Source organism: Perna viridis, chromosome 11, assembly GCF_037379345.1.
Source record: "Perna viridis isolate PV_CMFRI_1.1 ecotype Kerala chromosome 11, ASM3737934v1, whole genome shotgun sequence".
In the NCBI taxonomy this organism is placed as follows: domain Eukaryota; kingdom Metazoa; phylum Mollusca; class Bivalvia; order Mytilida; family Mytilidae; genus Perna; species Perna viridis.
In genome coordinates this window covers 12,777,683-12,803,083 of record NC_142455.1, presented here as the reverse complement: position 1 = coordinate 12,803,083, position 25,401 = coordinate 12,777,683, and the positions used below count along the sequence as shown (strand labels likewise).

Below are 25,401 nucleotides of genomic sequence, written 5' to 3'. Positions count from 1 at the left end.
CCATTAGCATTGCCTGAATTTTATATGAATTAGTACTTAAGTAGCACTCCACATAAGAATCATGCAAAACGTGATTCATGGTTGAAAAGCCTACACTTTTTATTTTTGATATTTTGTTTAAAACGCCATAGTAAACAGAAAGTAAATTGTGGTTTTTCATATAACCCTTGTTCATAGGAGATAAAAAGTATATAGAATGTACTGTAGAATTCAAAATAAATGGAGATAACTCTGTAATCGAGACCAAAATACAATAGAAACTAAGATCTCCTAAGAGCAGACAGATTGGAATGAATAATTATAAATTTCATCATATAGACCTATAAAGCAACTTAATAACAAAAATATATATATGTAGCCTTTTTTCAGATGTATCACATTTTACAGAATTTGCATGCATGAGTCTTAAAAAGACTACTACTTAAATCGTATTAGTAGTGTATCATTACTTAAGTCGGTGGATTATTGACATACATGTTTAATCTTTTATACGACCGCAAAATATTGCCGTTGAATATTGGTATGGCGCTGTCATCGTCGTCGTCGTCGTCCGTAGACACGTTTTTTTGTGATAAAATGAGTTTTAGTTCCTTGATATTTTTAATTTTTTTTTGACAAGGAATGTTGGTATTGGTTATGGGGTTATAGCCCCAACCGTTTTAGAATAAGGGGCCAAAAAGAGGATAACACAAGCATTTAATGGAATTTAACTATATAATGTCAATAAAAGCATAGGAATTGCCATGATATTGTTCCACAGTATTCATTTCACAATTTTCAGACTTAGATGAATTTGTTTTTAGCTGAAGACGTTTTAGAAACAAGGGGATAAAAAGGAGGGCCAAAATCATGCATGTTCTTGCTGTTCAGACAATAACTTAACCGTTATTGAATGAATCTTTTTGAAATTGTATTACACGGTACCATATCACAAAAGAAAGACTGGAATTAATTTTTGGGGTTTGGCCTTAAATCAGGTAAGAATAAGGGGCAACAAAGGGACCAGAAACAAGTATTTATTTCTGATATCTTGACGGCACCCTGTTTATTTCTGATCTGATGTTGATTTTTTAATTAGATTCCTCATGATTCCTTACGGTTTTCGAGTTACAAGGGGCGGAAGGGGACCACGCCCCTAAAAATGGACTTTTTTTTATTTTAAGTACAATTTTGTAATTCCCAGTCAATTTAATCTTGTTATTTACTGTTTTTGAGATAATGAGGTACAAAGTGAACCATGAATGCACCACACATCAGACCTTTATTCTTAAATTGAATTTCAAAACCGTGTGCAATATAGTGTTTAAATGAGTTTTTGTGTCCATAATAACTGTAAGTCCATATGTTCAGTGTGTCAAAAACTAATATTGTGTCCACAACAGAGTTCAATTGGCTGCGGTCGTATCATGCCGCGCTCTGCGATCAATGGTTTTTAGACAAATTTCGCTAACACAGAGTTGTTATTTTATGGTGTTTTGTACATGCATTGATGCAAATAGGAACATGGGGAAATTTATTGTATTTTCACGGATCTTGACTTAATGATCTTTCTCGCAGTGCATCAATTATAAATAACTATGCTTTCAAATGACTGGATGTAAAATGACATATCTGTCATTATTCATATCCTGGTAAACCTCAAATTATAGGTCGGAAAATCCGTTCAATTTGTACTTATACATGTGTTTTTATGTTTTGGAAAATCGAAACCTCTACATTTTACTTAGCGTTGTTCACCATGTCATTATCGGCAAGACTTTGTGTTCTATTTTTTTTGTCATGTATTTCGTCTATAGTATCAAAAAGCCCAGTACCAGTTCTGGATAACTCGAATGCTCCTTTGGTGGTGAACTTAGATATATCCATTGTTAAGACGTATATAGATGACCTTATATCTGCGAAGTTAAAAGAGCAATTACAAAGCGCAATTCCAGGATTGGTTTCCCGCCTAATAAAAAAAAATACGGATAGAATAGATGCCTTACAGTTACTGCTTCCACAGATGGTCACCTTACAGAATAAGGTTCACAAACTGGAAACTGACCTCAATGATATCCAAAGTAAGTTTACAAAATATTTTTTGCTATTAAGAATCTGATAGCAACTTTGTATTATTCCCATTTAGCACATTTATTCCAATCAAAACTACTCGGCAATTTCCGCTACACTAAAAAAACAACCTCGGATGTAGAAAGGAGAATTTCTTCTTGAAAAATTTGCCGGAATTGTTCGCGAATCAAAGAAGTTCTAACCACCAGATGGCGACAAAAAAGTTAGATGGCACTAAAACTAGAGAACATCAACTCTTTCAAGAATTGTGGCGCAAAGCGAGGAGCTAAGAAAATAAGTAATGGTAAAAATTCAACCATCTTATCTATAATTTTAGAATGGGAACGGTCAAATTCCGGATAGATACATCCGCCTAGTGCCTCCGATTTTTTTCATTTGTGTAACTAGAAAAGTTGAGGTGTTTCGATTGACATTTTTTCTTGTCGTTTACTGATCTGATTATCTGAAACTGAATGAATAACACATTCGCCTTTTAAAATGAAAAAAAGAAAAAAGATTTATGCAGATTTATTAATTGAAAAACTTGCTTTAATTAATAACAACTTCCTGATTTCTTGACTACGCATCACCCCGCTCCTTCATAATCTATTTCAGGATATGAAAATTTACAAACGGGGCTTGAATTATATTCATTAATAATCCGCGGATCTTTTCTAATGTACTAAACTAATTTGCATAAAAAAGCGGCGTTTAGTACGGAGTGTGACTGGGGTTTATTATATTGAAATGTCTAATAAGCAGATTGACTGTGATTGAAAATCTTTTGTCAATTTTAGACTAGAACCTGGTCTTACTTCAAACATTCCTTTCCTTACTATTTTGAAAACAATAAAAAAAATTGGTCACACGTTGATCACCGACAAAAATACTTATACTTAGTTTTAAATTGTTTTCGTAACATTTGCAGCATTATACTATGTTTATTTTAAAATTGCGTATTTTCAATTTTAGATGCCATAAAGAGCACTGAAAAATGTAAGTTCAAAACAATTTTTATGAAAAGTTTGAATTTTATGTCCCTATTTCACTTAAACGAATATTTTCATAGTAGAAGATGCGCCAGAAAGACGAGCAATATCCAATTTTTGTTTGTTTCTTGGTTTGTTTTTGTTTGTTGTTTTTGCTTGTTGGTTTGTATGTTTGGTTTTTTTTTTTGGGGGGGAGGTGATTTTACTAGTAACTTGAGTATACAACTTTCGTTCTTCTGCTGTTAAAGAATTGAGATGTAAGGCCTAGCTAGCGACACAACGATTGTATAGTAAGATCAAACATGTAAATCATGATGGCTCATATAAGACCGAGAGATTTATGTGTATTTGGTAAGTAAAAGGTAAAAACAGTAAATAGTAAGAATCCGCCAAAGAAATTTTCTGGCATTTTTTAACCATTACGTCCTTTTTAATGTCACCTTACTTAACCTGAATTTCCTCCTTGTAAGATGTGGCATAAAGCGTTCACGCAGACTGTTCACCCTCCTCTATCCTTTGTCAATGATCTGGTCACATTCCAGCTTCTCCATCCTTGTTTGATATTAGTTGCTCTTCTTTAAATTGTTTGGATTTCCTCTTGGTAATTCCTCTATTGTGACAATATGTGTTTATCCTAGTATCCTAGTCCACCTTCTCTTGTTTCACGTCTGATGTTCTAGGTATTGGCAATTACATTTACTGTCATTTTAAAGTAAGCGTTTCGATTTTGCGTAATATCAGTTTTTTTTCTATTCAAGGTCTGTATGTTCCCATATGTTTCTTATGAATGACACTGCCATTAATAAAGATGTCTGCATGTCGTATGTTTCTTTCCACCGTCTTGAAAGGTTTCTTTGTGTATATCGTAGATTATTCCGTCACAACGGAACAATTAATAACGGTTGTGTTTTTTACCAGTCGTCTAGTCTAATGCTGAGCTGACTTAAATTTTACCGATTTTGACTTTTTTGTGCACAACACAAACTTATACTAATACTAAAAGTAATCAAGAGAACCAAGGTTATAGCGATAAACAAAAGGGACAAAGACCAGACATGGAAAACAGACATACACAACAAAGAACATAAAGTAACTAAAATCACACATACAAAGTAACAAAAGTAAATGAGCAACTCGGACGCCACTAAAAACTAGGAGCATGGACCAGGTGCACCGGTAGGGTAAGCGTCCTCTGCTTTTCTAGAAACACCCGCCGAGTTGCTCATAAAAAGTCAAGTCCGAGGTAGACAAACGAGGAAAGGAAAACTATGACCCATTGAATAAATCAGTTTTCATGATGTTGATGGATACACCATAACGATCCACGAGTTCATGATGACGACCATAAAACTTCTGTAGTGATGACTCCAATCTTGTAGCAACATAACCCTGTTCCAGAAGCCTATTTGTTAGAGTTCTAGCGCGATACAAAAAGTCTGCGTAGTTTCGGCAAGCTCTGGCATAACCTACGAGTTGTGATATGAACACTCCATACGCAGGAGCCGAAGGGATGTTGCCACAGATGAAAGGAAAGTTGACAATTCTGAATGAAAAGTCATCACGTTTGTCGTAAAGTTTGGTCAATAGTTTTCCTTTACCATCGATTTCTATGTGTAGGTCAAGATATGAGGCTGACTTCACAGTGTCTGTAGTATCCTTTATCTCAAGTTCTTTTGGGTAGATGCGATGTATCAAATCCCCGAAATTAGGATTGTTTAAAGATAATACGTCATCTATATAGTGGAAACTGAGATTAAAGGATCTAGTCAAACGATATTTAGGCCATTATTGAAGCGAGGGAAGGATCTCGGCTAGCCATACAACCTTGTTCAACTCACAATATCACTGAATTTGAAATGCCAGTTCGAAAATACAAAAAATACCAGTCATATATATTGCATATTTCGGTATGCTGCACATGTGTTTTAAGTAGTAACATCTCATCAGCAACAATAGAATCAAATAAGAAGATCTTAATCCAAAAATTAGTTGTATACAAGAAGTACTCATAACAAAAATATCAAAATAGAAGGCCAAAATCCATCACCTCGAGGTTCTACCATGTGTAATGCAAGGAATTAATCACATGTGAGGAACATGGCGGCTAATTTAATCTTTTTCGGTTTATCATTCAATTTGAATTTACCAGTTCGATGTAGTATCTCTCTCCACGATTTGCTATTAAGAGTTCTGTAATTAAGTTATTACCTCGGGCTTTTTGCAGCGATCTGTTTTTGATGTCGTTACTTCCTCCTCGATCCTCCTACGACAATGAGTCCTCTCGCGTATTTTGGTGATTCTGATGCCATCGTTTTCCTAAACAGTTACACGGGTCAAAGCAAAGGTCTTTGATTAATACCATTAAAGTAGGAATTCTTTAATCATACCTTTTGTGTCAAAACCAGCTAATGTGTCCATAATGAAATGTATAAAATGTATATCTATTTTCTGTCAATTTTACACATGAAAATGACAATTTTCCCAATAAAACGTGTCGTCCAAACCCACTGCACCCCTCTAGATTTGCCACTGTTTGACATTGGCTCATCTTACAAAATTTCTAATATAAACACTGAACTATTTATTCTCAATTTTGGATCCCTCAATGTAATATACACATTTATCAATTACTACTTTTCTTTCAGGTCAATCTGGAGAGTTCGGACGCCATTCATTGGATCGGGTATTTCCGGTCAGTACACAAGTGATATTTGACCCACCATTCTCGTCGACACCTTCTTTTGTGTACGGAATTCGTCTGCTGGATGCGAGTAGCAACGCTGGAGTTCGAGCAGATGCTTCTACCTCATCGTTAACCAGAACTGGCGTAACGATTAAACTGACGACATGGGCATCAACGGTTTTATATGGTCTGAGAGTTACATGGATGGCCTGTCCAAAATAGAATTAAAAGAAATTCATATATATATCTTTTATCAATAAAGTATTTTCTACCTAACATTAAGTCGTTTTGCTTGTTTTTATTCAAATAACTAAGACATACTGGTTGATGGTGTTTTGAATGTACGTCTGCCCGTTTGTCCATCTCTAGATAATTGGTTAGTTAAGTGTCGGTCCCTGTAAGAATCAGGCGGTTGGTGAAGCATTATATGAAAATACCACTATTTTGAAAGTTTTAATTTGTAATGACTATTTGAACCATCAGAATCAAGGAAAACAGACAGAACTTTACATACAGTTTTGTTTCATTTTGGTGAATTGAGTTATGTTTTCATTGAAATGCACTAAAATGAATCGTTCAAGGGCATATAACTCTGTCGAAAACCGCATTTGTCTCATATTCTGTTGAGACGTTTAAGAGCAATTCCAGTGAGTGATGCAGAGATAAAATAAGTCTTCAACTAGAGAAATCATCCTTGGGTGAAACTATAATGTGAAATCGGTGGGATTTTGACATGCATGTTTGTGATTTTTCACATTTTGCCGGATTCTTAAAAAAAAACTCATACAAGTAAACATTGAACATTGGTAAAATATTCTATACAAACAAATATATATTTTATGCCACAGCTGAAACCGTCTGAGTTGTAAACAATTTTTTCAAGTTAGTTCTTTCATTTTTAAAAAAATAGTTATTTAATGCCTAGCTTTCCATACTATAGGGTATGTAAGTCTCGTCACGTAGCTCCATGGTTTCGTAAGAATGGGTCCTAGTCTACCATTCAAATGTATGGAGATTCGTCATTGACATAGCATTGAGTTCAATATAAAAGCGAAGTATAATTTTTGGGTAAAAATACGGTGAATCGCAACAAATGTACTTGCGTATAACCTAAAAACAAATTAATAACTACTTTCAAAGATCACCAGAAAAGAATTAAACAAGTTTAAACACAGTCACTTTTACGTAAGCTGTGAAAGGCCCCGACAACAAAGGTAATACAATCCACGGTAGCAGAACAATAACATATCGTCAAAATAAAACTAAAAAGTAAAATAACGACACAAAGACATACCAATGACCAGCATCTCTTGTTTGTTATATCTATACCCTTGGTGCAAAAGCTTTTCTGTGCGGAACTTGTTACGTTCATTTAAATCTGACAATGTAATTACAAATACGAACAAAATGGACCAGTTGTAAAATGTAAATACCATGCTTCATGAATATTACCATCTAGGAATGGAAAAACAACAACAGGAAAATCAAAATTATTCCTTTTATCATAAATTTTACTATAAAGGCTACCATTTTCTAGTGTAATATCTAAATCAAGAAAAGGGGTACGAGTTCTCTTTTTGGATATCTTGAACATAGTTTTCAAAGTTTGGATTATTTGCGGCCGAAGTATGACCAAGATATCTAAAAGTATTATTAAACTCACATGAACAAATCAATATATATCAAATATAGTTTGGTCACTGAATTTTATTTTATAGGTTTAATACAAAACTTCCCTCCCCCTTTTTATGATATGTAAACAGGTGTTACAGTAAAGGCGGGATGCCTCAAGATGAGATGGGTCATGTCCCAACATCGTACGTTAGTAAATATGAATTAAAGTAGGGTACTGGATTACATTCATTTGATTTCCGATAGAATCTTGGTTCACCTGATTACTCTTCACCTAAAATCTTTTAATAAGGCTTAAAAAACTGCAAAAGTAATTGCTACAATTGTTTACGACAAAGAAGATAGCACGACTCATTTAAATAAAAGTGACTGATGACTTCTTAACCAGAAATATCAGATGCAGTGAGTTTAGAAACACTGCAACAGGTTCGTGCAGAGCACCGGAAAAGTTTAGAGAAGACGACAGAGTCGCAACTGTCTTCTTCAATTAATACTAAATTTCTTCACAAAAATTAAACTTTGACCTTATTTCCTCTGATAGTTTATCGTAAACTTCAACTTTGAGTCAGAGTGATCGATTGTTTCATTTATTTCACACTAGAGATCCTTCTGAGGAATCTTCGAACACGGTTTAATCGAACACAAGAATGTCTGGAACTTTTTTTCATATCTTGCAACGTTTTATTGTGATATTTTAAAATGGCGGACACATAAAATTATTTAAATGGTAAACTGTGGTAAATTACCTATGTTTTTCACTCATATATATATACACACAAAACGGAACCCCTTTTAAATGCATTAACATATCCAATGCAAGCATACAGTTACATTAAAATCTTTTTACAAATTTGCATAATTATTCCAAATCTTCACATAAAGTTAAATAAGGTCCGCTGAAGTGTTAAGAAGCAGTCAGTTGTTGCTCTTATTAAATAAAGTATTCATGTACTGAATCAATTGATATCGATTGTTTGAATTTTCACATATCAAATTATCGTCAAATTGCAAATATATGGAGAAAAATCGGGGATAAAAGGAAAGAACATGGATCTAATTCAAACGTATCTAAGCTCCGGTTATTATTGTAAATGGTTAAAAATATTGAACTCTTTGATTTATTTTTTAATTCGAAATTCTGATTACGAAAATCATTTAATAAACACACAAAAGTGTCGGGATGCATCGTGGCATGCAGTGTGGCAGTTTGAGAAATATTCAGGTTCGACGATGATTTACATGGAACACCTAGATGAATTAACACAAAACATCCAACATACTGCATAAATGACCTGCGAACTACTAGTTGGCTTTACCCTGTTTCTAAATTTTCAAGTCGAAATTCAATTTAAAGATTTCCAGGTCGAAACTGTCTGTCAAATCATTCAAACTTAAGCCACAATCATTGAAATAAAGTATGCCCTTAGATACTTGTTCCTGTCAACAAGCTACATTTCTCAATTGAGCTGCTGTATAGCTCAGTTTCTGGGTTCCTACTTCCATAGACATGCACATGAACATAAACACTGAAGTCTTAGACTAAAATGTCAACCATTATGTGTGGTGCAGGAAACGATCATCATGTACTATTAAGACACTGAAGCACCTAAAGCTCTATCATTATAACACATGGCCAAATAGCCAAATACAATTATCATTACAAAAAGCAATATCACCAGATCACGGACACCATTACTGACAAATGCATTATAGGACTTCATATGCCATCGTCTATAAGCTAAGTTTCATCTTTATTTGCCATCTACGGGCTTCCGACGTCACGAGGCGGTAACTGTAATAAAAATACACGATACAGTGGGTGATAGATCAGGATGATTTCGGGGGTTGTGCTACGCTTTCGTTAAAAGTTTAGCAACAAATCAGCGGAAAATATTATCCTGGAACAAAGAGTGTATTCCCTGCCGGCCGCATGTTCCTTGCTCTGAGACACTGCCCCAATTTTTGTAAATTTAATGATCTGCCAGGCCCTGCATGAAATATATAAAGACAGCTTATTCCAATTCGCACTCAGCATTTATCTTGTTCACTTCTACGAGCGATGACTATTTGTAATCTCGCAGGGTTTTTATTTCTAGCCAAACATCAAATGGTTTATTATGCGTCCCAGAATATTACATTTGTAGTCAAATTGTATATGTCGACCTATTGATATAATATGTAATGAACGATTGTTTTATTCTGGTAAATGTATAGAAATAAAAGAAGTACTGGCGAGGTTAGAGGTCAACTATTTTTAATTGAATTGTTATTATACAAACCAAATTAATCATCATAATTGTTCGCAGTAAAAGTTTTTTTATTGGTTTTGTTGGTTTGTTTATTGAAAATAGCATAGAATTAAATATGATAAACGAAGTATTAGAAATACAAATAAAGTGGACCTATCTGTCTGCATTTGAACCTTAATGGTGTATGCCGGTGTGATTATTTTCTTGCAGTAGTATAAGATAATTTCAGATTCTAACAGACTTTACAAATCTAAAGGCTCTGGCGACTGCCATATCAATTCTGATCTTCTAAATTGATAAAAAGTGAGTGGACACTTTAAGACTACTTTATGTCTTACTAGAAATACTAGGAGCAAGCTCATAAAAATACTTTATCCCCTTTTACTTGTACTTCAGAAGCAGTCTTTATAAAGGATTAATGAAGGCTGCAAGCCACCAAAGTCACTTTAATTTCTTATTTAGAAACAGGGACAAACTACACTACCAGTATTATATTAATTTGTCACTTTTTTAAATAAAAATTATATAGATTGTGTATAAATTTATCCCTTTGCGAGAGATATGTGTCTTGATTAGGTTGATATAAGTGGGATATTGACGCACGGTCATCTCCAAAATACAGATCTGTAATTTAAAACCACTGGGTCGTGGCCACCTCTAGTGAACCTAAGGTCGGCGAGGGTATTCACCAATCCAGTAGTCAGACTTGTCTGATCCTTAATCTTTTATAGGCCTGCAAAAAAAATGCCGTCGTATATTGGTATGGCACTGTCGTCGTAGTCGTCCGTATACACTTTTTTGTGATAAAATGAGATTTAGTTTGTTGATCATTTTTAAAAAAATTAACAAGGAAGGTTGGTATAGATCTACAATAAGGGGCCAAAAAGAGGATTACACTACCATTTCGTAAAATTTAACTATACCACACCAATGAAAGCATAGGAATATATTGTTCCACATATTCTATTTCACAATCATTAAACTAGGGTTGATTTTTTGGGCAAAGACTTTTTAGATATAAAGGAATATAAAAAGGGGGACAAAATAATACATTTTCTTGATGTCCAGACAAAGACAAACATTATTGAATGAATCTGTTTGAAATTGTATTACAAGCTTCCATACCACAAAAGGAAGAATGAGATTGAATTTTGGGGTTGTGACTTGAGCCAAGTAAGAATAAAATACCACAAAGGGCCGATAGCTTGTTTATTTCTGGTCTGATTTTGTTTTATTTTGTTTTGTTTGTTTGTTTATGTTTTGTTTTTGTTTTTGTTTTTGTTTTTGTTTTTGTTTTGTTTTTGTTTTTTGTTATTTTTTTCCTTTTATTAGATTCCTCATGATTCCTTACGGTTTTCGAATTATAAGGGGCCAAAGGGGTCCACGCCCCATAAACATGGACTTTTCCATTTTTGGTGCGATTTTGAATTGTTTTCTTTTATAGGGATTCCATTTGATAATCCCTACCTAAATACGAGAACTTAAAGAAGTATGCTTACCAAGTTAATCCTATTATTTACTGTTTTTGAGATAATGAAGTACCAAGTGATCCATGAATGCAGCACACACCAGACCTGTATACTTAAATTGAATTTCAAAATATTGTGCAGTAATGTGTCGAAATGAGTTATTGTGTCCATAATGAACTGTAAGTCCCAAATGAATGCTTATTGTGCCAAAAACTATAACATTGTGTCCAAAATAAAGTTCAACTAACTGCGGTCGTATCATGTCGCGTTTGGCGAAGCTTTTTTTAAAATTTCGCTTACAAAGACTTGTAATTTTACAGTGATTTGTATTTTGATACGAAAATTTATTTGATCTTACGGATCTTGACTTAATGATCTTTTCCGCAGTGCATCAGTCATAAACAACTATGTTTTCAAATAACAAGGTATAAAATTGAGATAACTGCATTAAAATTTACATGCTGAAAAACCACAAACTATTGGTCGGAAAATCCGTTTTACTTGACTATACTTACTTATACATGTTTTTACGTTTTGAGAAATCGAAATCCCTACAATTTACTTAGCGTTACTGGACATGTCATTATCAGCACGGCTTTGTGTTCCACTTTTATTGTCATGTATTTCATCTGTAATATCGGGAAGTCCAATACCAGTTCCACTTCTGGATAACTCGAATGCTCCTTTGGTGGCGAACTTAGATATGTCCAAGGTTAAGACGTATATAGATGACCTTGTATCTGCGAAGTTAAGAGAGTCGGTACAAAGCGCAATTCCAGGATTGGTTTCCCGCCAAATCAAAAATATTACGGATAGAATAGATGCTTTACAGTTTTTACTTCCGCAGATGGTCACCTTACAGACTAAGGTTCAAAAACTGGAAACTGACCTGAACAATATCAAAAGTAAGTATAAAAAATATGTTGGTATTGAGTATCGGATCGAAACTTTCCATAAATTTATTTTGGGATATTAATTAAAGTCGTTTAATTGATCTAATTATCTGCGGTAAAATTGAAACTAAAGGAACAGTACTTTCACCTTCAGTTTGTGATTCGATAACGAAGAGCGGCGAAGTACTATCAAGTCAGATTTTAACGGGTGCAAGGATGGTACCGGGGCTTGGTCACCCCGGCGAAAATAGGCAAAGATTGCCTCAAACTTCCCCCTTTCCTCACTTTTATAAACTTTTAGATCGGAACCCCCTAAAAACACAACTTGAACTTAAAATTAAATGTTTACACAAATTCCAATTTCGCAAAATTTACTATGGCAAAATGGGAATATTTTTATGTACCGACAGCTAAGGCGAAATGGGAACAAGCCTTATTTGCCAATCATCAACATGACTGAAAATCATGCAAAAATATTTAAATTAAGAAATAAATAACGGAAACTCCATTTTATCATTTCACCACGGCCTGGCCACTTATATGGCCTGTTCCCATTTCTCCTTGGCTGTCAAAGTCGGTACATAAAAGTATTCCAATTTCATAGTAAAATTTGAAATGAACTAATTACTATTAAAGGCGAAATAGGAACTTGTGTAAACATGTAATTTTAAGTACAAGTTGTGTTTATTTAGCATTTCAACCTAATATACACATGTATATGTAAATCTTTAAATATAATTGTTTGTTGGTATTTTTTGGTTAATTAATTTATTTTTATTTTGTGAAGTGTTTAAATGGTATTAGTTAGGTTTTGTCTTATAATATTTTATGAATGGCCTTTTCATTTTCTGATTTTAATCATCTGTTTCTTTTCTTATGGTACTATTAAAGAACAAAATTCGAAAAAAAAATATGATATAACTGACCCCTTTAATAGAAACTTGACTCAGCGAAGCACATCAGAGTTTTATAAGCATAAAACAATGAAGAGTCAAATTAAACATACAACAAAGAATGAACAAAATCGTAATAAAAGCATAATCCCTGCAGAACAAAATTAAAAACAACAGTAGAAGACAGTATCAGGCTGAGATCAGCAGAAGACAGTATCAGGCTGAGGTCAGCAGAAGACAGTATCAGGCGGAGATCAGCAGAAGATAGTATCAGGCTGAGGTCAGCAGAAGACAGTATCAGGCTGAGATCAGCAGAAGATAGTATCAGGCTGAGATCAGCAGCATAATTGCGAAAATTCATAGGCCATACATAATAATCATTGAAGCTGCAAGATGGTGAGGCTGCATCTTTAAAGTGATTTGTCTTTATGTATAAGCAAGTTAACGTTCAATTATATGATTGTAATTACCATTTTTCATTTAATTATCAATTATTTATGCTCCCAATTATACAATGTCATATTATGTTCTCATTTTTAGATGCGATTAAGAACACTGAGAAATGTAAGTACAAAATAATTTTGAAGAAAATTTTGAATTTTATGTCCCCATTCTTATTTTTTCCTATGTAAATTTAATATTTTCAGACTATAAGGTGCGCCAGAAAGAAGGAAAACATCCAATTTTTGTTTTCGTTTTTTGTTTGTTTTTTGTTTTGTTTGTTATTTGTTTGTTTGTTCTTTTTTTTGGGGGGGGATTTGTTTATATAACTTGAACGTAATACTTTCGTTCTTCAGTTGGTAAAGAATTGAGACGTAAGGTCTAAATAGCGTATTTCGACACAACCTTTGTACAGAAATATCAAATATATTAATCATGATCATTACGTCCTTCATTTATGTCACCTTACCTTGACCTGAATTTTCGCCTTGTAAAATGTTACATAAAACGTTCACGCTGACTGCTTGCCATTCTCTATCCTTCTGGTCACATTCAAGCTTCTTCATCCTTGTTTGATAGTTCTTCTCCAAATTGTTTTGGTTTTCCTCTTGGTTATTCCACTATTGAGATACTACGTGCTCATTCTGTCATTGTCTTCATTAAAGCGGAGGAGAGGGATCGGCTAGCCATTATTGAAGCCGGGAGGGGAGAGCTCCGCTAGCCATTATTGATGCCGGGAGGAGAGGGCTCGGCTAGCCATTATTGAAGCCGGGAAGGGGGGGGCTCAGCTAGCCATACAACTTGGTTCAACTCATCATTTCCCTAAAATTGAAATGCCAGTTCGAAAATTCAAAAATACCAATCATATATATTGCATATTTCGGTATGGTGCACACGTGTTTTAAGTAGTAACATCTCATCAGCAACATTAGAATCAAATAAGAAGATCTTAATCCAAAAATTAGTTGTATACAAGAAGTACTCGTAACCAAAAATATCAAAATAGAAGGCCAAAATCCATCACCACAAAGTTCTACCATGTGTAATGCAATGAATTAATCACATGTGAGGAGCACATCGGCTAATTTAATTGTTTTTGGTTTATCATTCAATTTGAATTTACCCGTTTGTACGATGTAGTATCTCTCTTCACGATTTGCAATTAAGATTTCGGTTATTTTGTTACCTCAGACTTTTTCAGCGATCTGTTGTTGATGTAATTACTTCCTCCTCGATCCTTCTACGGCAATGAGCCCTCCCGTGTATTTTTATGATTCTGATGTCAGTGTCCTCCTTTTAATATTCTGTTTTATGAGGGTCTTTTTACAGGGTAGACTTTTCTTGAACCGTTTTGGAGTTAAAGTGGTACGAAATTGGGCCACACAAAAAAAAGTGAACTTTTTAATTTTGGTAAGATTCTTTTTTAATATGACTCATTATGAAAACCCTGTCTGTTTTTTTTTCAATCGGATGTATATCTCTTACTTTTTTGTTCAGTTATATGGGCCAAAGCTAAGGTCTTTGATTAGTTACCTTAAAGTAGAAATTCTAGAATTATAGCTTTTGCGTCAAAACCAGTTTTGAAATGTGTCATATTGTGTTCATACTTGCCCCCACTGACTAGAGTCGAACATTCTGCGGTCGCATATATAATGCGACGCCTTGCAAATCTCTTTATTGTTGTTGCCTTGGGGTCACAAGAATTAGCATTATCATAAAAGGGTTCGAACTAAAGTTTGTTCTAACTCTCCTAGCTTCTGAACGCCACCCCATCAGGAAGACATTTCATTTGTTTTAAAATGGTTATATAGATTTGAAATCATGATAAATTATCAAATTGTTGAATGATGTTTACAATCATCTCATTAATCGATATATTTTTGTATTTTTAAAGAGTAATAAATTGATTTGTCAACAGTTTATTTCTGTGGAAGAAATATAATGTAGACAATATTTTTAACGACGAATACTGATAGAAATGCGATATGACCAAGGGCGGATCCAGACATTTTGAAAAGGAGGATTCCAGCCGGGGTAAAAAAAACAAAAAGCAGGGGGCAAGAACATAATTTGCCATTTTCTGTCAATTTTACGCATGAAAATGACAAATTTTCGTGCTACCCCTGCATTCCCTCTGGATCCGCCACTATATGACATTGGGTCTTATATGTCTTATATGAGCACATACCTATTTATTCTCAACTATGTTATCCCTCAGTGTAATTTGCGCATTCTTCAATCATGAATCAACACTTTTATTTTAGGTCAATCTGGAGAGTTTGGACGCCATACAATGGATCGTGTATTTCCGGTCAGTACAAAAGTGATATTTGACCCACCATTCTCGTCGACACCTTCTTTTGTGTACGGAATTAGTCTGCTGGATGCGAGTAGCAACGCTGGAGTTCGAGCAGATGCTTCCACTTCATCGTTAACCAGAACTGGCGTAACGATTAAACTGACGACATGGGCATCAACGGTTTTATATGGTCTGAGAGTTACATGGATGGCCTGTCCAAAATAGAATTAAAAGAAATTCATATATATCTCTTTTATCGATAAAGTATTTTCTACCTAACATTAGGTCGTTTTGCTTGGTTTTATTGAAATAACTAAGACATACTGGTTGATGGTGTTTTGAATGTACGTCTGCCCGTTTGTCCATCTTTAGATAAGTGGATAGCTAAGTGTCGGTCCCTGTAAAAATCAGGCGGTTGGTGAAACATTATATGAAAATACCACTATTTTGAAAGTTTTAATATGTAATGACTATTTGAACCATCAGGATCAAGGAAAACAGACAGAACTTTCCATATAGTCTTGTTTGATTTTGGTGAATTGAGTTATGTTTTCATTGAAATGCACTGGAAATGAATCGTTCAAGGGCATATAACACTGCCGAAAACCGCATTTTTCCCATATTCTGCTGAAAAATTCAAGAGCAAATCCAGTGAGTGATGCAGAGATAATCTAATGGTCTTAAACTAGAGAAAACATCCTTGGGTGAAATTATATTGTCAAATCGGTGGGATTTTGACATGCTTGTTTGTGATTTTTCACATTTTGCCTGATTCTTACAAAAAAAACTCTAACACTTAAAGGCTCTGGACATTGGTAAAATATTCTATACAAACAGATCTATATTTTATGCCACAACTGACACCGTCAGAGTTGTAAACAATTTTTCAAGTTAGTTCTTTCATATTTAAAAATTAATTACCATATGCCTAGCTTTCCATACTATTCGTAAAAAATAAAACTGTCGATTGGTGGTGAAAGAAAGACAACCCTGATATATTTGTTTGAACAAACATTATAGTATAACAAAAGAAACGGACACGGTGAATCGCAACATGACCTAAAAACAAATTAGTAACTACTTTCAAAGATCAACAGTAAAGTATTAAACAAGTTTAAACACAGTCACTTTTACGTAAGCTGTGAAAGGCCCCGACAACAAAGGTAATACAATCCATGGAACAATAACACATCGTCAAAATAAAACTAAAAAGTAAAATAACGACATAAAGACATATCAATGACCAGAATCTCTTGTTTGTTATATCGATATCCCTGGTGCAAAAGCTTTTCTGTGTAGAACTTGTTATTTTCATTAAAATCTGACAATGCAATTACAAATACGAACAAAATGGACCAGTTGTGAAATGTAAATACCATGCTTCATGAATGTCACCATCTAGGAATGGAAAAACAACAAAGGAAAATCAAAATCATTAATCATAAATTTTACTACAAAGACTACCATTTTCTAGTGTAATATCTAAATCAAGAAAAGGGGTACGAGTTCTCTTTTTGGGTATCATTAACGTAGTTTTCGAAGTTTGGATTATTTGCGGCCAAAGTATTACCAAGACATTTAAAAGTATTATGAAACTCACATGAACAAATCAACATATATTAAATATATTTTGGTCAATGAATTTTATTGTATATGTTTAATACAAAACTTCCCTCCCCCTTTTTATGATTATGTAAACAGGTGTTACAGTAAAGGCGGGATGTCTCAAGATGAGGTGGGTCATGTCCCAACATCGTACGTTAGTATATGTGAATTAAAGTAGGGTACTTCTGTGTTTTTCCACAGAGTATTTTGGTCTTATCTGAATTTACCAGGTGGACATGGTTCCTGATTTGTTCCCAGTTCAGAGCTCATGCGTTTTTCTTTGTTAAAAACTGTATAGCAAACCAAGGAGTTATTGAGGTGGATATTTGAAACCTCGAAAATGTATGCAAGTGTGTAAATCGATGGTCTACCACGTCTCTCTATTGTGTGTTTTACGTATAGGATTTTGTTTTTTTTTTTTTAACTCGCGCCCAGTAAAACACTTACTTCATTCTACCTGTGACCATTTCATCTACTATATAGAGTTAATTTTTATTATATTAATTTATAATTATTCATGTCAAGAAAGTGAATTATAATGTAACACTCAGAATTATACTTAATATAATGTACCTAGAAGTACGTGTACATGTATGCATTTGTAAGCTGCAGACAAGTTTATAATCAACTGCATAGTTTTTGTCTTGCTGGTTCATGTGTGGAGTCTGATAAAATAACATTTGTGGAAAAAAAAACATATGTTGTCATAATAAAAACTATTTCAAATGTGTTATTTTTTTTCAATTTTTCATACCCTAATCTGATACATTAGTAAACAATTCCCAAGATATTAAATGTGATACAAGTATTGTTTATCTCATTTTGCCTAGCATAAAGACGGGTTTTTATGTATATCCAATATGTATGTAAGGAAATGATGAGCTGAAACTATTTTTCCTTTCTACCCATTTTTATAATCTTATCACTACTCACATTATTCAAGAGGAATAACTACATGTATTTGATTTTTTGGTCTTTTTTATCGTAAAATAAAAAAAAAGTATTGTAGTTTTTAAATGAACGATAAGCAACTAAAAACATGAAGAAGCAACCACGTAATATTTGGAAATTAACCTAAAATAACTTTTTTAACCTGTATTTTTTCCGTAAATTTGCGGCTATACTATTTACATATATGTACGTTTTTTTCAATTTAAATCGCTTGTCTTTGAATGTTGCATCCTGTTACAACCACCCACCCCCCTTTTCGGAAAAAATGAAATGGCCATCTAACAGGTAGTCCACAGGTAAACATTAACAAGCAAATGTCAAAAAGACAATGATCATAGTTAATTAGCATTTTATTATGTACATATCACCACAGACATAGTTTACATGCATAAACCTCATGTTTTTTGTGTAGTTACACCTGTATTTCAGTTTAAAAACCATGTCTTCTTTTCAGGTAAGTGCCTATATAATTTGTACATTCTATGAACGCTTTCCTTTGTTTTGCTCATGTTAGTTAAGGAGTTCGTCTGCGTCTACTAAATAGAATACAAAACATATTCCGGTGTCTCATACATCACTGATTGAAGGGTTTATTTGCAAGTTTTAATTTATTACCGGAAGTAGGTTGTAATTGTAAAAAAGTAATGTCGTATTACGTAAATAGATACCTTAAAGGATAGATACAATTATTCCTGCTTTATCCAGTACTTGGATTTCCAGAATCTTTACAGTATGCTGACATTTTTTTTGTCATTTGCAGACTTGTTTACGACCTGTATATTACGGTAAATTCACCTTGACTTAGTATTTCATCGTAATAGGAAGGTACTACACAGCACAGGGGTGGAAGGTTTTATTTAAACACATACCTTAAATTTTAAAATTAGTATACATATATATTGGTTTAAATTTTGAAACCCTCTCAATCCCCTGTATTAGTTTTATGATACTAGATTTGTATACGGAAATGAATACATTTGATTTGATACTTTTCGTATCCTGTATATGATTAACATAATGTTGTTTGTTTTTATCTTTGTAGAGAGGTTTAATATATATTCTGCATATTTGTTTGTTGACTGGGGCAATTTTGGTTGATCCTGCGACAAGTACATGCCCTTCTAAGTGCACTTGCAGAAAACGTGACGTAAAATGTTACGCCATGACCGATGATGATTTCCCACGGTCATGGCCTGCTCTTACAACGTACATCTACATGCATGAAATGAATCTACAGACAATACCACCAAATGCTTTCAAAGGTCTCGAGTACCTGAATACTGTAGAATTTAAGCAAAGCAATCTTGGATCTATTTCTTCTTGCGCATTCAAATCTATCGACTCTCTAGAAAACATAATTTTTGATCAGAGTGTTATTGGCCTTCTCGAAAGTTTTGCTATTAACAACATGTCAGGGCCACTGACGTTAGAATTCAAAAGTTCCAGAATAACCACAATAAGCCCCATGGCTATTTCCGATCTAGATCAAATAAGTGCTTTAAATATCAAAGACACAACCATCTTCGAAATGAACACCATGTCTATAGCTTCCGTTTCCGGGACTCTTCTCAATGTGACGAGAAGTACCTTCAAACAGGTAGCGTCAAAACCAACAGATATTGGACAATTTGCATCTGTAGTCATGAAAGGAAACAAGTTCGAAACATTTCCTTGTGGTATATTTGAGTCTCCCAACTGGCTCAAAGAGGGAAAGGAGAGTTTTGTCGGAAATGCTGTCAAATGCGATTGTGGTATTGCGTATATTAAAACGTTAAAGAACGCAGCCATGAAAACATTCTATGGGTCAATGCTTTGTCTCAAGGATGACAAAATTAATCCAGAATTTATTGTAGGTCAAGCATTGGCTAATTTAAACTCTTGCAACACCGCTTCAACAACTGGTTGTGAATCTGATCCCATCGTTAAATTACCGTTCCTGCATTGCCCCGTCTTGGAGTTTGCACAAGGAAGTTATGTTGAGAAACCACACGGTCATGGCACAGCCAATGACCCTGATAACTCCGTTAGAAGAGAACACAGCGTGAACTTTGTTTTAATGTTTGTTGCAATACTTATGATACTTATATCATAGATGTATGTGTTATACATGTGATATGCTTTATATATTTGAGTAATGACTATTTATCTTTAAGAGTGTTAGTATTTTTAATAAAAAGTTAGAGGTGTAAGATAACGACGTCGATGAACATATTTCAACCAGTACTTCGTTCATAAAATAAGAAAATCGTTTACACTTTTAACTTAAAAAAAGAATTAAGGAGGTAGACCTAGAGTAAGGGACATAACTCATGAAATCAGTGATATGTTTGTATCATATTCAATGTCACCAAAGCCTCTCAAGCTTTCGTTTGAAGCAGAATAAAATGAATCCAAGTTAATTATATGCTTAAATAAGATAGGTGTAAAACGCTGAATACAAACATTCAAAACAATCGTTTTTTAGTGGAGTTCGAGTTGCTCATTTACTTTTGTTACTTTGTATGTATGATTTTAGTTACTTTATGTTCTTTGTTGTGTATGTCTGTTTTCCATGTCTGGTCTTTGTCCCTGGATTACATACTTTTGATTACCGCTATAACCTTGGTTCCCTTGATTACTCTTCCAATGATTTTTAAGAGTTGTGTCCCTTACCCTAAGTCTAATTCCTTAATGATTTGATATATCTGTGGTATCTGTAAGTCTTATAAACATCTGTGCAAAGGAAATGAATCTAGATGCTTTTCAAACGCTTTTACATAATTGTAATACTCAGTACCAAAGCGTGGATTTATGTATGGTGCGTACCTAAAATTGGATAAATACTTTTTTGCATGGAATCATGATTTTTGATAAATTTTACCCCAAAAATGTTCTTTGCTCGCTTTGCTTTGCTATAAGTTCTCCCATAACCTGAAATCATGGATCTGCCGTGGAAGAACTTATGATTTTTTACCGAGTGGTGCTTAAGCATATTATATAGTAAATCTCCTGCACAGAGATATATTTGTTATTTCAAAGTTTTACACCTCTGCCAAACTTGCATAAACCTGCCTCTATGCAAATTAATAGAATACAACTGAAAAAGCTTTGTGGACATGTAATGTGTAGTACCCATGAATATTTTAACAGCCCAGGAACTAGCGGAATTATACGTATTGAATCAGGAAGCAGTTAAAGGTCTGCTGAGAATTTAATAATCACTACGTATACATTTATTTGTATCTTTGAAAATAAAGATAGAAGACGCAGTTAAATTCGTTCTTTTTGCTTATTATTTACTACATTTTATTTAGGAAATAACACGCGTACGTGGCACGCAATTGTAATTTTGATACAATGTTTCGGACGCCACTAAGTTATAAGTATTTGACCAATCAGGAAACAGAATTTCAATCAGGTGACTTCCGTTTCCATGGAAGTGCGTCCAAGGTCAAAGAGTTAAAAGCGAGACTATACCAACTGCGTCGGAAAAAGCCAGCGGAGTAAAACATATTTAATAATAGGGTGTTTATCAAGTTCAAATTAAGAAAAGATTGCGGGGAGATAATCCATCTTAACATCCGAGAATTTTCCGTTATATTATTGTAACTCAATGATTAACATCAGCTGCTAAGATTAATTTCGTGCAGTTTAATACCAGCAAAATAAAAAGTACAATATGTATTGTTTTCACATACCATATTAGTATGGCTTCATTCAAAATTAATCAATCCTTCAACTGGTTCAGGAGGTAAAGACGTATGGATGTACTATTATTTCCCCCACCGATTAATTAATGGCCTTTTTAAGAGTAATGCAAATGCAATTTTGAATGGATGTGCTACAGGTCATATCCTTTTATATTAGATAGTTTGCCAATATGAATATTTTTCAAAGCTATATTTCACAGAAACATGTCATAGAATTAGGATGACACTAGAAACAAGTAACAAATAAACATTTGAACAAAAATTTAGAAAAAAAAAAACAAAAGGACGTTTTCTTCTCAAAAATTGCTCGATATGTGGACAGACGGACAGACGACGTGTTGGACAGCCGAACGACTGGCAAATAGAACCTCCCCCTATCTTAATTAAAATTTACCCTTTGAATAAAGTTTCCTTTACTTTTACAAAAATTGACATCTCTTATGTAACTGCATTCTTAGCAAACTGTAGTATACTTGCTAGTATGCATCGATGAACTGAAAACAGGCATTTGAAAGAAAGCACATGTTTTAAGAAGCAGACAGTGGGTGGCACATGTCTTAATTTTTTTTTGTAACATTTTCACCTTTTTTACATCACAGAGACATACTTTTTCAAAGTAGAATGTTTGTTTTTGATTAACTTCAACGAATAAAGAGAAATTAATTACATAGAAAACTTGAAATTCATTGAAAAGGGGAGATAACTCATTAATTCGAGCAAAATTTTGTTGCATTATTAGTGAATTTTAAAATCAATTTCTAAGCCATCCATTGTCGATAGAAACAGCTTTATAGTAATTGACATACATATGATAAGTACATTACTTTGGAACAATAAATTCAGTGGGACAAAGTTTACGCTATAACAACTATATCACAGGATCTGCCTGACTTTTATATTGACAGCTTCTTAATACATTCTTAACGCCAAGTTGACCAGATTATATTAGCTTTAATCTGCTTTAATTACAGTGACAAGAAATTTTACTTTAGTACCGAGACAAAACTACCGAATGCATTTATTTTTAACCAATATTGAAGAAACTTGTTAACCACCATGTTTGAAATAATCTAAGTAATTGATAAGTCATTGGAGTAAATGGAGTACTAGACAGACAAAAAGGACAAACGTCCTTCACAAATATATGGTTTACTAAACCTTACTACCCTAATCAATAATACGGAGACTTGAGATTTTCAATATCAGTCTCTGTTCAGTGGCGGGTGCAAGGGGTGGGAATCCAGTAGCTTGAACCCTGTTGTAAGAAAACTTGTTGATCGTATGCAGAATTGAGCAAAAATAAGCATATTATACTGTGAAAACACTTTTATCGATAGAAATTCATTTTCATGCTTTAGGAGAAATTGATTTTTTTTTCAAAGATTTTTGAATGCGTGGATTTGACAACTCTATTTCATACTAACAAATGTAAAATTTTCTATTCGTCGAGAACAAAATTTCGTGGTTTACGAAACAAACATAACCACTGGTAACCCACGAACATAAATACTTTCACAGTAGTCTGGATCTCACCCCACTTACAAAATTGGTTTAGAAGCCTCTTTTTATCTGAATCTGCCCTTTTGGGTGAACAACAAATCCTTCTTTTTTGTTTATGATTTATGGTTTATGGTATTACAAAATTCAATGAGTTGAAGGTTCTTCAAGAATTTCGGACGATGCACATTTTGACATTAAGCGTCCATTGTCCAGACTTTAATATTTTGACTACTAACTCTACACAAAATGTAGGAGTTGCTCAACTGCTTTTGTTTCTTTGTACGTATTATTTTTGGTTATTTCATTTTATTGTCGTTGTGTACACTTTCCCTGTCGACTCATTATCCTTGGATTATATTTGTTTGATTTATCCTCGAATCTTAGTTCCCTTGATTACTCCTGGGTCAGTTTTTGACATATTGTACCTTTAGATGTATCTGATAACGAACAGGAGCATGAGCCTTGGCTTTGCCATATGAGGCTTAATTGCCCGATTCTATCATAATTCCTTTTTTCCAGTGGCGATTACTGTCGACTGCATTTTCATTGTGTCCCATCCCATTTTACATTTCATTATCATTACATGTTCATTTAATCATTCCTTTCATGTTCATCGTCCGAATAGAGCTAAAACATTGTTGCCTTGGGGTCAAACACCAATCAATCAATCAATCTAATACCGAACTTGTTTTCAAGATAACTTTGCAAATGTAAGCAACGCGTTGCTTTTGTTTTGTTTTGTGCTATACTGGCAATGAAAAGCGATTAATTGACTCGGAAGGAGTTATATATTTTCTTGTGTTTGCTTTGTAAATTGTTTTCTTTGTTTTTGTTCATTCCTATAAATATGGTCATGTGTTTTGAGGAGGTTAATCAGCAAGTTTATTAACTTTCTTGATAAAAAAAAATATTCCGTTAGAAATTTACTTTCATAAATTATATTATTCATGGCTAAAATCTATTTGTTCAGGAAAAATGGTGGTGCAGTTTCTGTATTGTCCTAACTTTAGCTATGTCAACATTCTGAAATACATGCAGTGAAACCTGCCTAAACCGAACCCTGTATAATACAAAGATTTTTGTAAACCTGACAAGTCCCTCCGTGTCAGTTTATAATGAACTTTGAACTTTGGTAAACTGAGCACCTGTTCAAACCGATTTATTCTGGCTATTCAAACATTTTGAATTTTACATGTAAAAAGTAAGAATTCTATGTTGGAGTAGCCAGAATTCTTGTGTAAACAAAAGATTGAATTTGTTTATACTACTAAGCTGCATCTGCATACTCTACTACACTGATCGATTAACACACTGATCTGATGGTTCTTTCTCTTGAGGGTAGTCATTCTAATATTCTAGATCCTAAAAAGAGGACCCATCTCTTACTCCTCCCACACCACAGAATGGAATTGAATGAAACTTTCACAGAATCTTTATTACCCCTATATAAATTAATGAGAATGGATTCAACTATCTCAAAATTTGTATAGCATGTATAATGTTCCTTTTGTATACCCTCTTCCAAATCAAAATGGACGTCGAAAGGTGCATGTTATCAAATGATGAAGTGGAGAGGGGTATCACGTTAGTGAATTTGATATTAATACAAATGTAATCAAAATTGTTTGGGGATATCATTGATTATCTGTTTTAAACGAATTTCAACCTTTAAAAATTAAATTTAAATACTTAATCTAAATAAAAAAACATTTCACCAAAAATGTTTGTATCTTCTAAACAGGTACAATTATCACCATTATGATTAACATCTTCAATATAATCAGAAATCTACTTTTAATGCCAACATAAAATTGAAATATTTTTTCAACTTTACCTATAAATCTAATTAGAGGTTGATTATTATAACAACACTTTATATTGTAAAATACATCTATTATTTCCAAGTTGGAATAGCCAGAATATGAAATTTTAAAATGTTGGAATAGCCAGAAGATACCGTTCAAACCGAATCAATTAAGTAGCAGTCTTCAGAAAAAATCAGACAGGATGTGATTCATGCATGTCAAAAACCCACCAAATTCAGTTTTATTTCTTGTTC

At 33.7% G+C, this 25,401-nt stretch overlaps 3 protein-coding genes across 4 annotated transcripts; all 3 read left to right on the top strand.

Moving 5' to 3' along the window:
- The first annotated feature begins 1,666 nt into the window (after positions 1 to 1,666).
- On the top strand, positions 1,667 to 5,997 carry LOC148603031 (uncharacterized). The gene is made up of 3 exons (XM_088551652.1): positions 1,667 to 2,060; positions 3,022 to 3,045; positions 5,684 to 5,997. Exons 1-3 carry the CDS (start codon positions 1,691 to 1,693, stop codon positions 5,941 to 5,943), a joined length of 654 nt encoding a protein of 217 aa, XP_088407778.1. The 5' UTR covers positions 1,667 to 1,690; the 3' UTR covers positions 5,944 to 5,997.
- A 5,544-nt stretch (positions 5,998 to 11,541) lies between these two features.
- Positions 11,542 to 15,878, top strand: LOC148603030 (uncharacterized). Its single transcript, XM_088552794.1, has 3 exons — positions 11,542 to 11,976; positions 13,398 to 13,421; positions 15,563 to 15,878. Exons 1-3 carry the CDS (start codon positions 11,649 to 11,651, stop codon positions 15,820 to 15,822), a joined length of 612 nt encoding a protein of 203 aa, XP_088408920.1. The 5' UTR covers positions 11,542 to 11,648; the 3' UTR covers positions 15,823 to 15,878.
- Positions 15,879 to 18,116: 2,238 nt separating this feature from the next.
- On the top strand, positions 18,117 to 21,407 carry LOC148603029 (uncharacterized). Of its 2 annotated transcripts, none has more exons than XM_088553412.1 (2): positions 18,117 to 18,607; positions 19,196 to 21,407. In XM_088553412.1, the coding sequence occupies exons 1-2, from the start codon at positions 18,593 to 18,595 to the stop codon at positions 20,243 to 20,245; spliced, it is 1,065 nt and encodes a 354-aa protein (XP_088409538.1). In that variant the 5' UTR covers positions 18,117 to 18,592; the 3' UTR covers positions 20,246 to 21,407. The 2 variants fall into 2 exon arrangements, with proteins under 2 accessions (XP_088409538.1, XP_088409539.1); XM_088553413.1 differs by lacking the exon at positions 18,117 to 18,607 and adding an exon at positions 18,634 to 18,938.
- The last annotated feature ends 3,994 nt before the right edge of the window (positions 21,408 to 25,401 follow it).

Excerpts from the sequence above, each read along its gene's own strand:
- LOC148603031 (XM_088551652.1), top strand. The coding sequence starts at position 1,691 with ATGTTTTGGAAAATCGAAACCTCTACATTTTACTTAGCGTTGTTCACC. Across the intron at positions 2,061-3,021 it reads TGACCTCAATGATATCCAAA|ATGCCATAAAGAGCACTGAA; the intron begins GTAAGTTTACAA and ends TTTCAATTTTAG. Across the intron at positions 3,046-5,683 it reads CATAAAGAGCACTGAAAAAT|GTCAATCTGGAGAGTTCGGA; the intron begins GTAAGTTCAAAA and ends CTTTTCTTTCAG.
- LOC148603030 (XM_088552794.1), top strand. The coding sequence starts at position 11,649 with ATGTCATTATCAGCACGGCTTTGTGTTCCACTTTTATTGTCATGTATT. Across the intron at positions 11,977-13,397 it reads TGACCTGAACAATATCAAAA|ATGCGATTAAGAACACTGAG; the intron begins GTAAGTATAAAA and ends TCTCATTTTTAG. Across the intron at positions 13,422-15,562 it reads GATTAAGAACACTGAGAAAT|GTCAATCTGGAGAGTTTGGA; the intron begins GTAAGTACAAAA and ends CTTTTATTTTAG.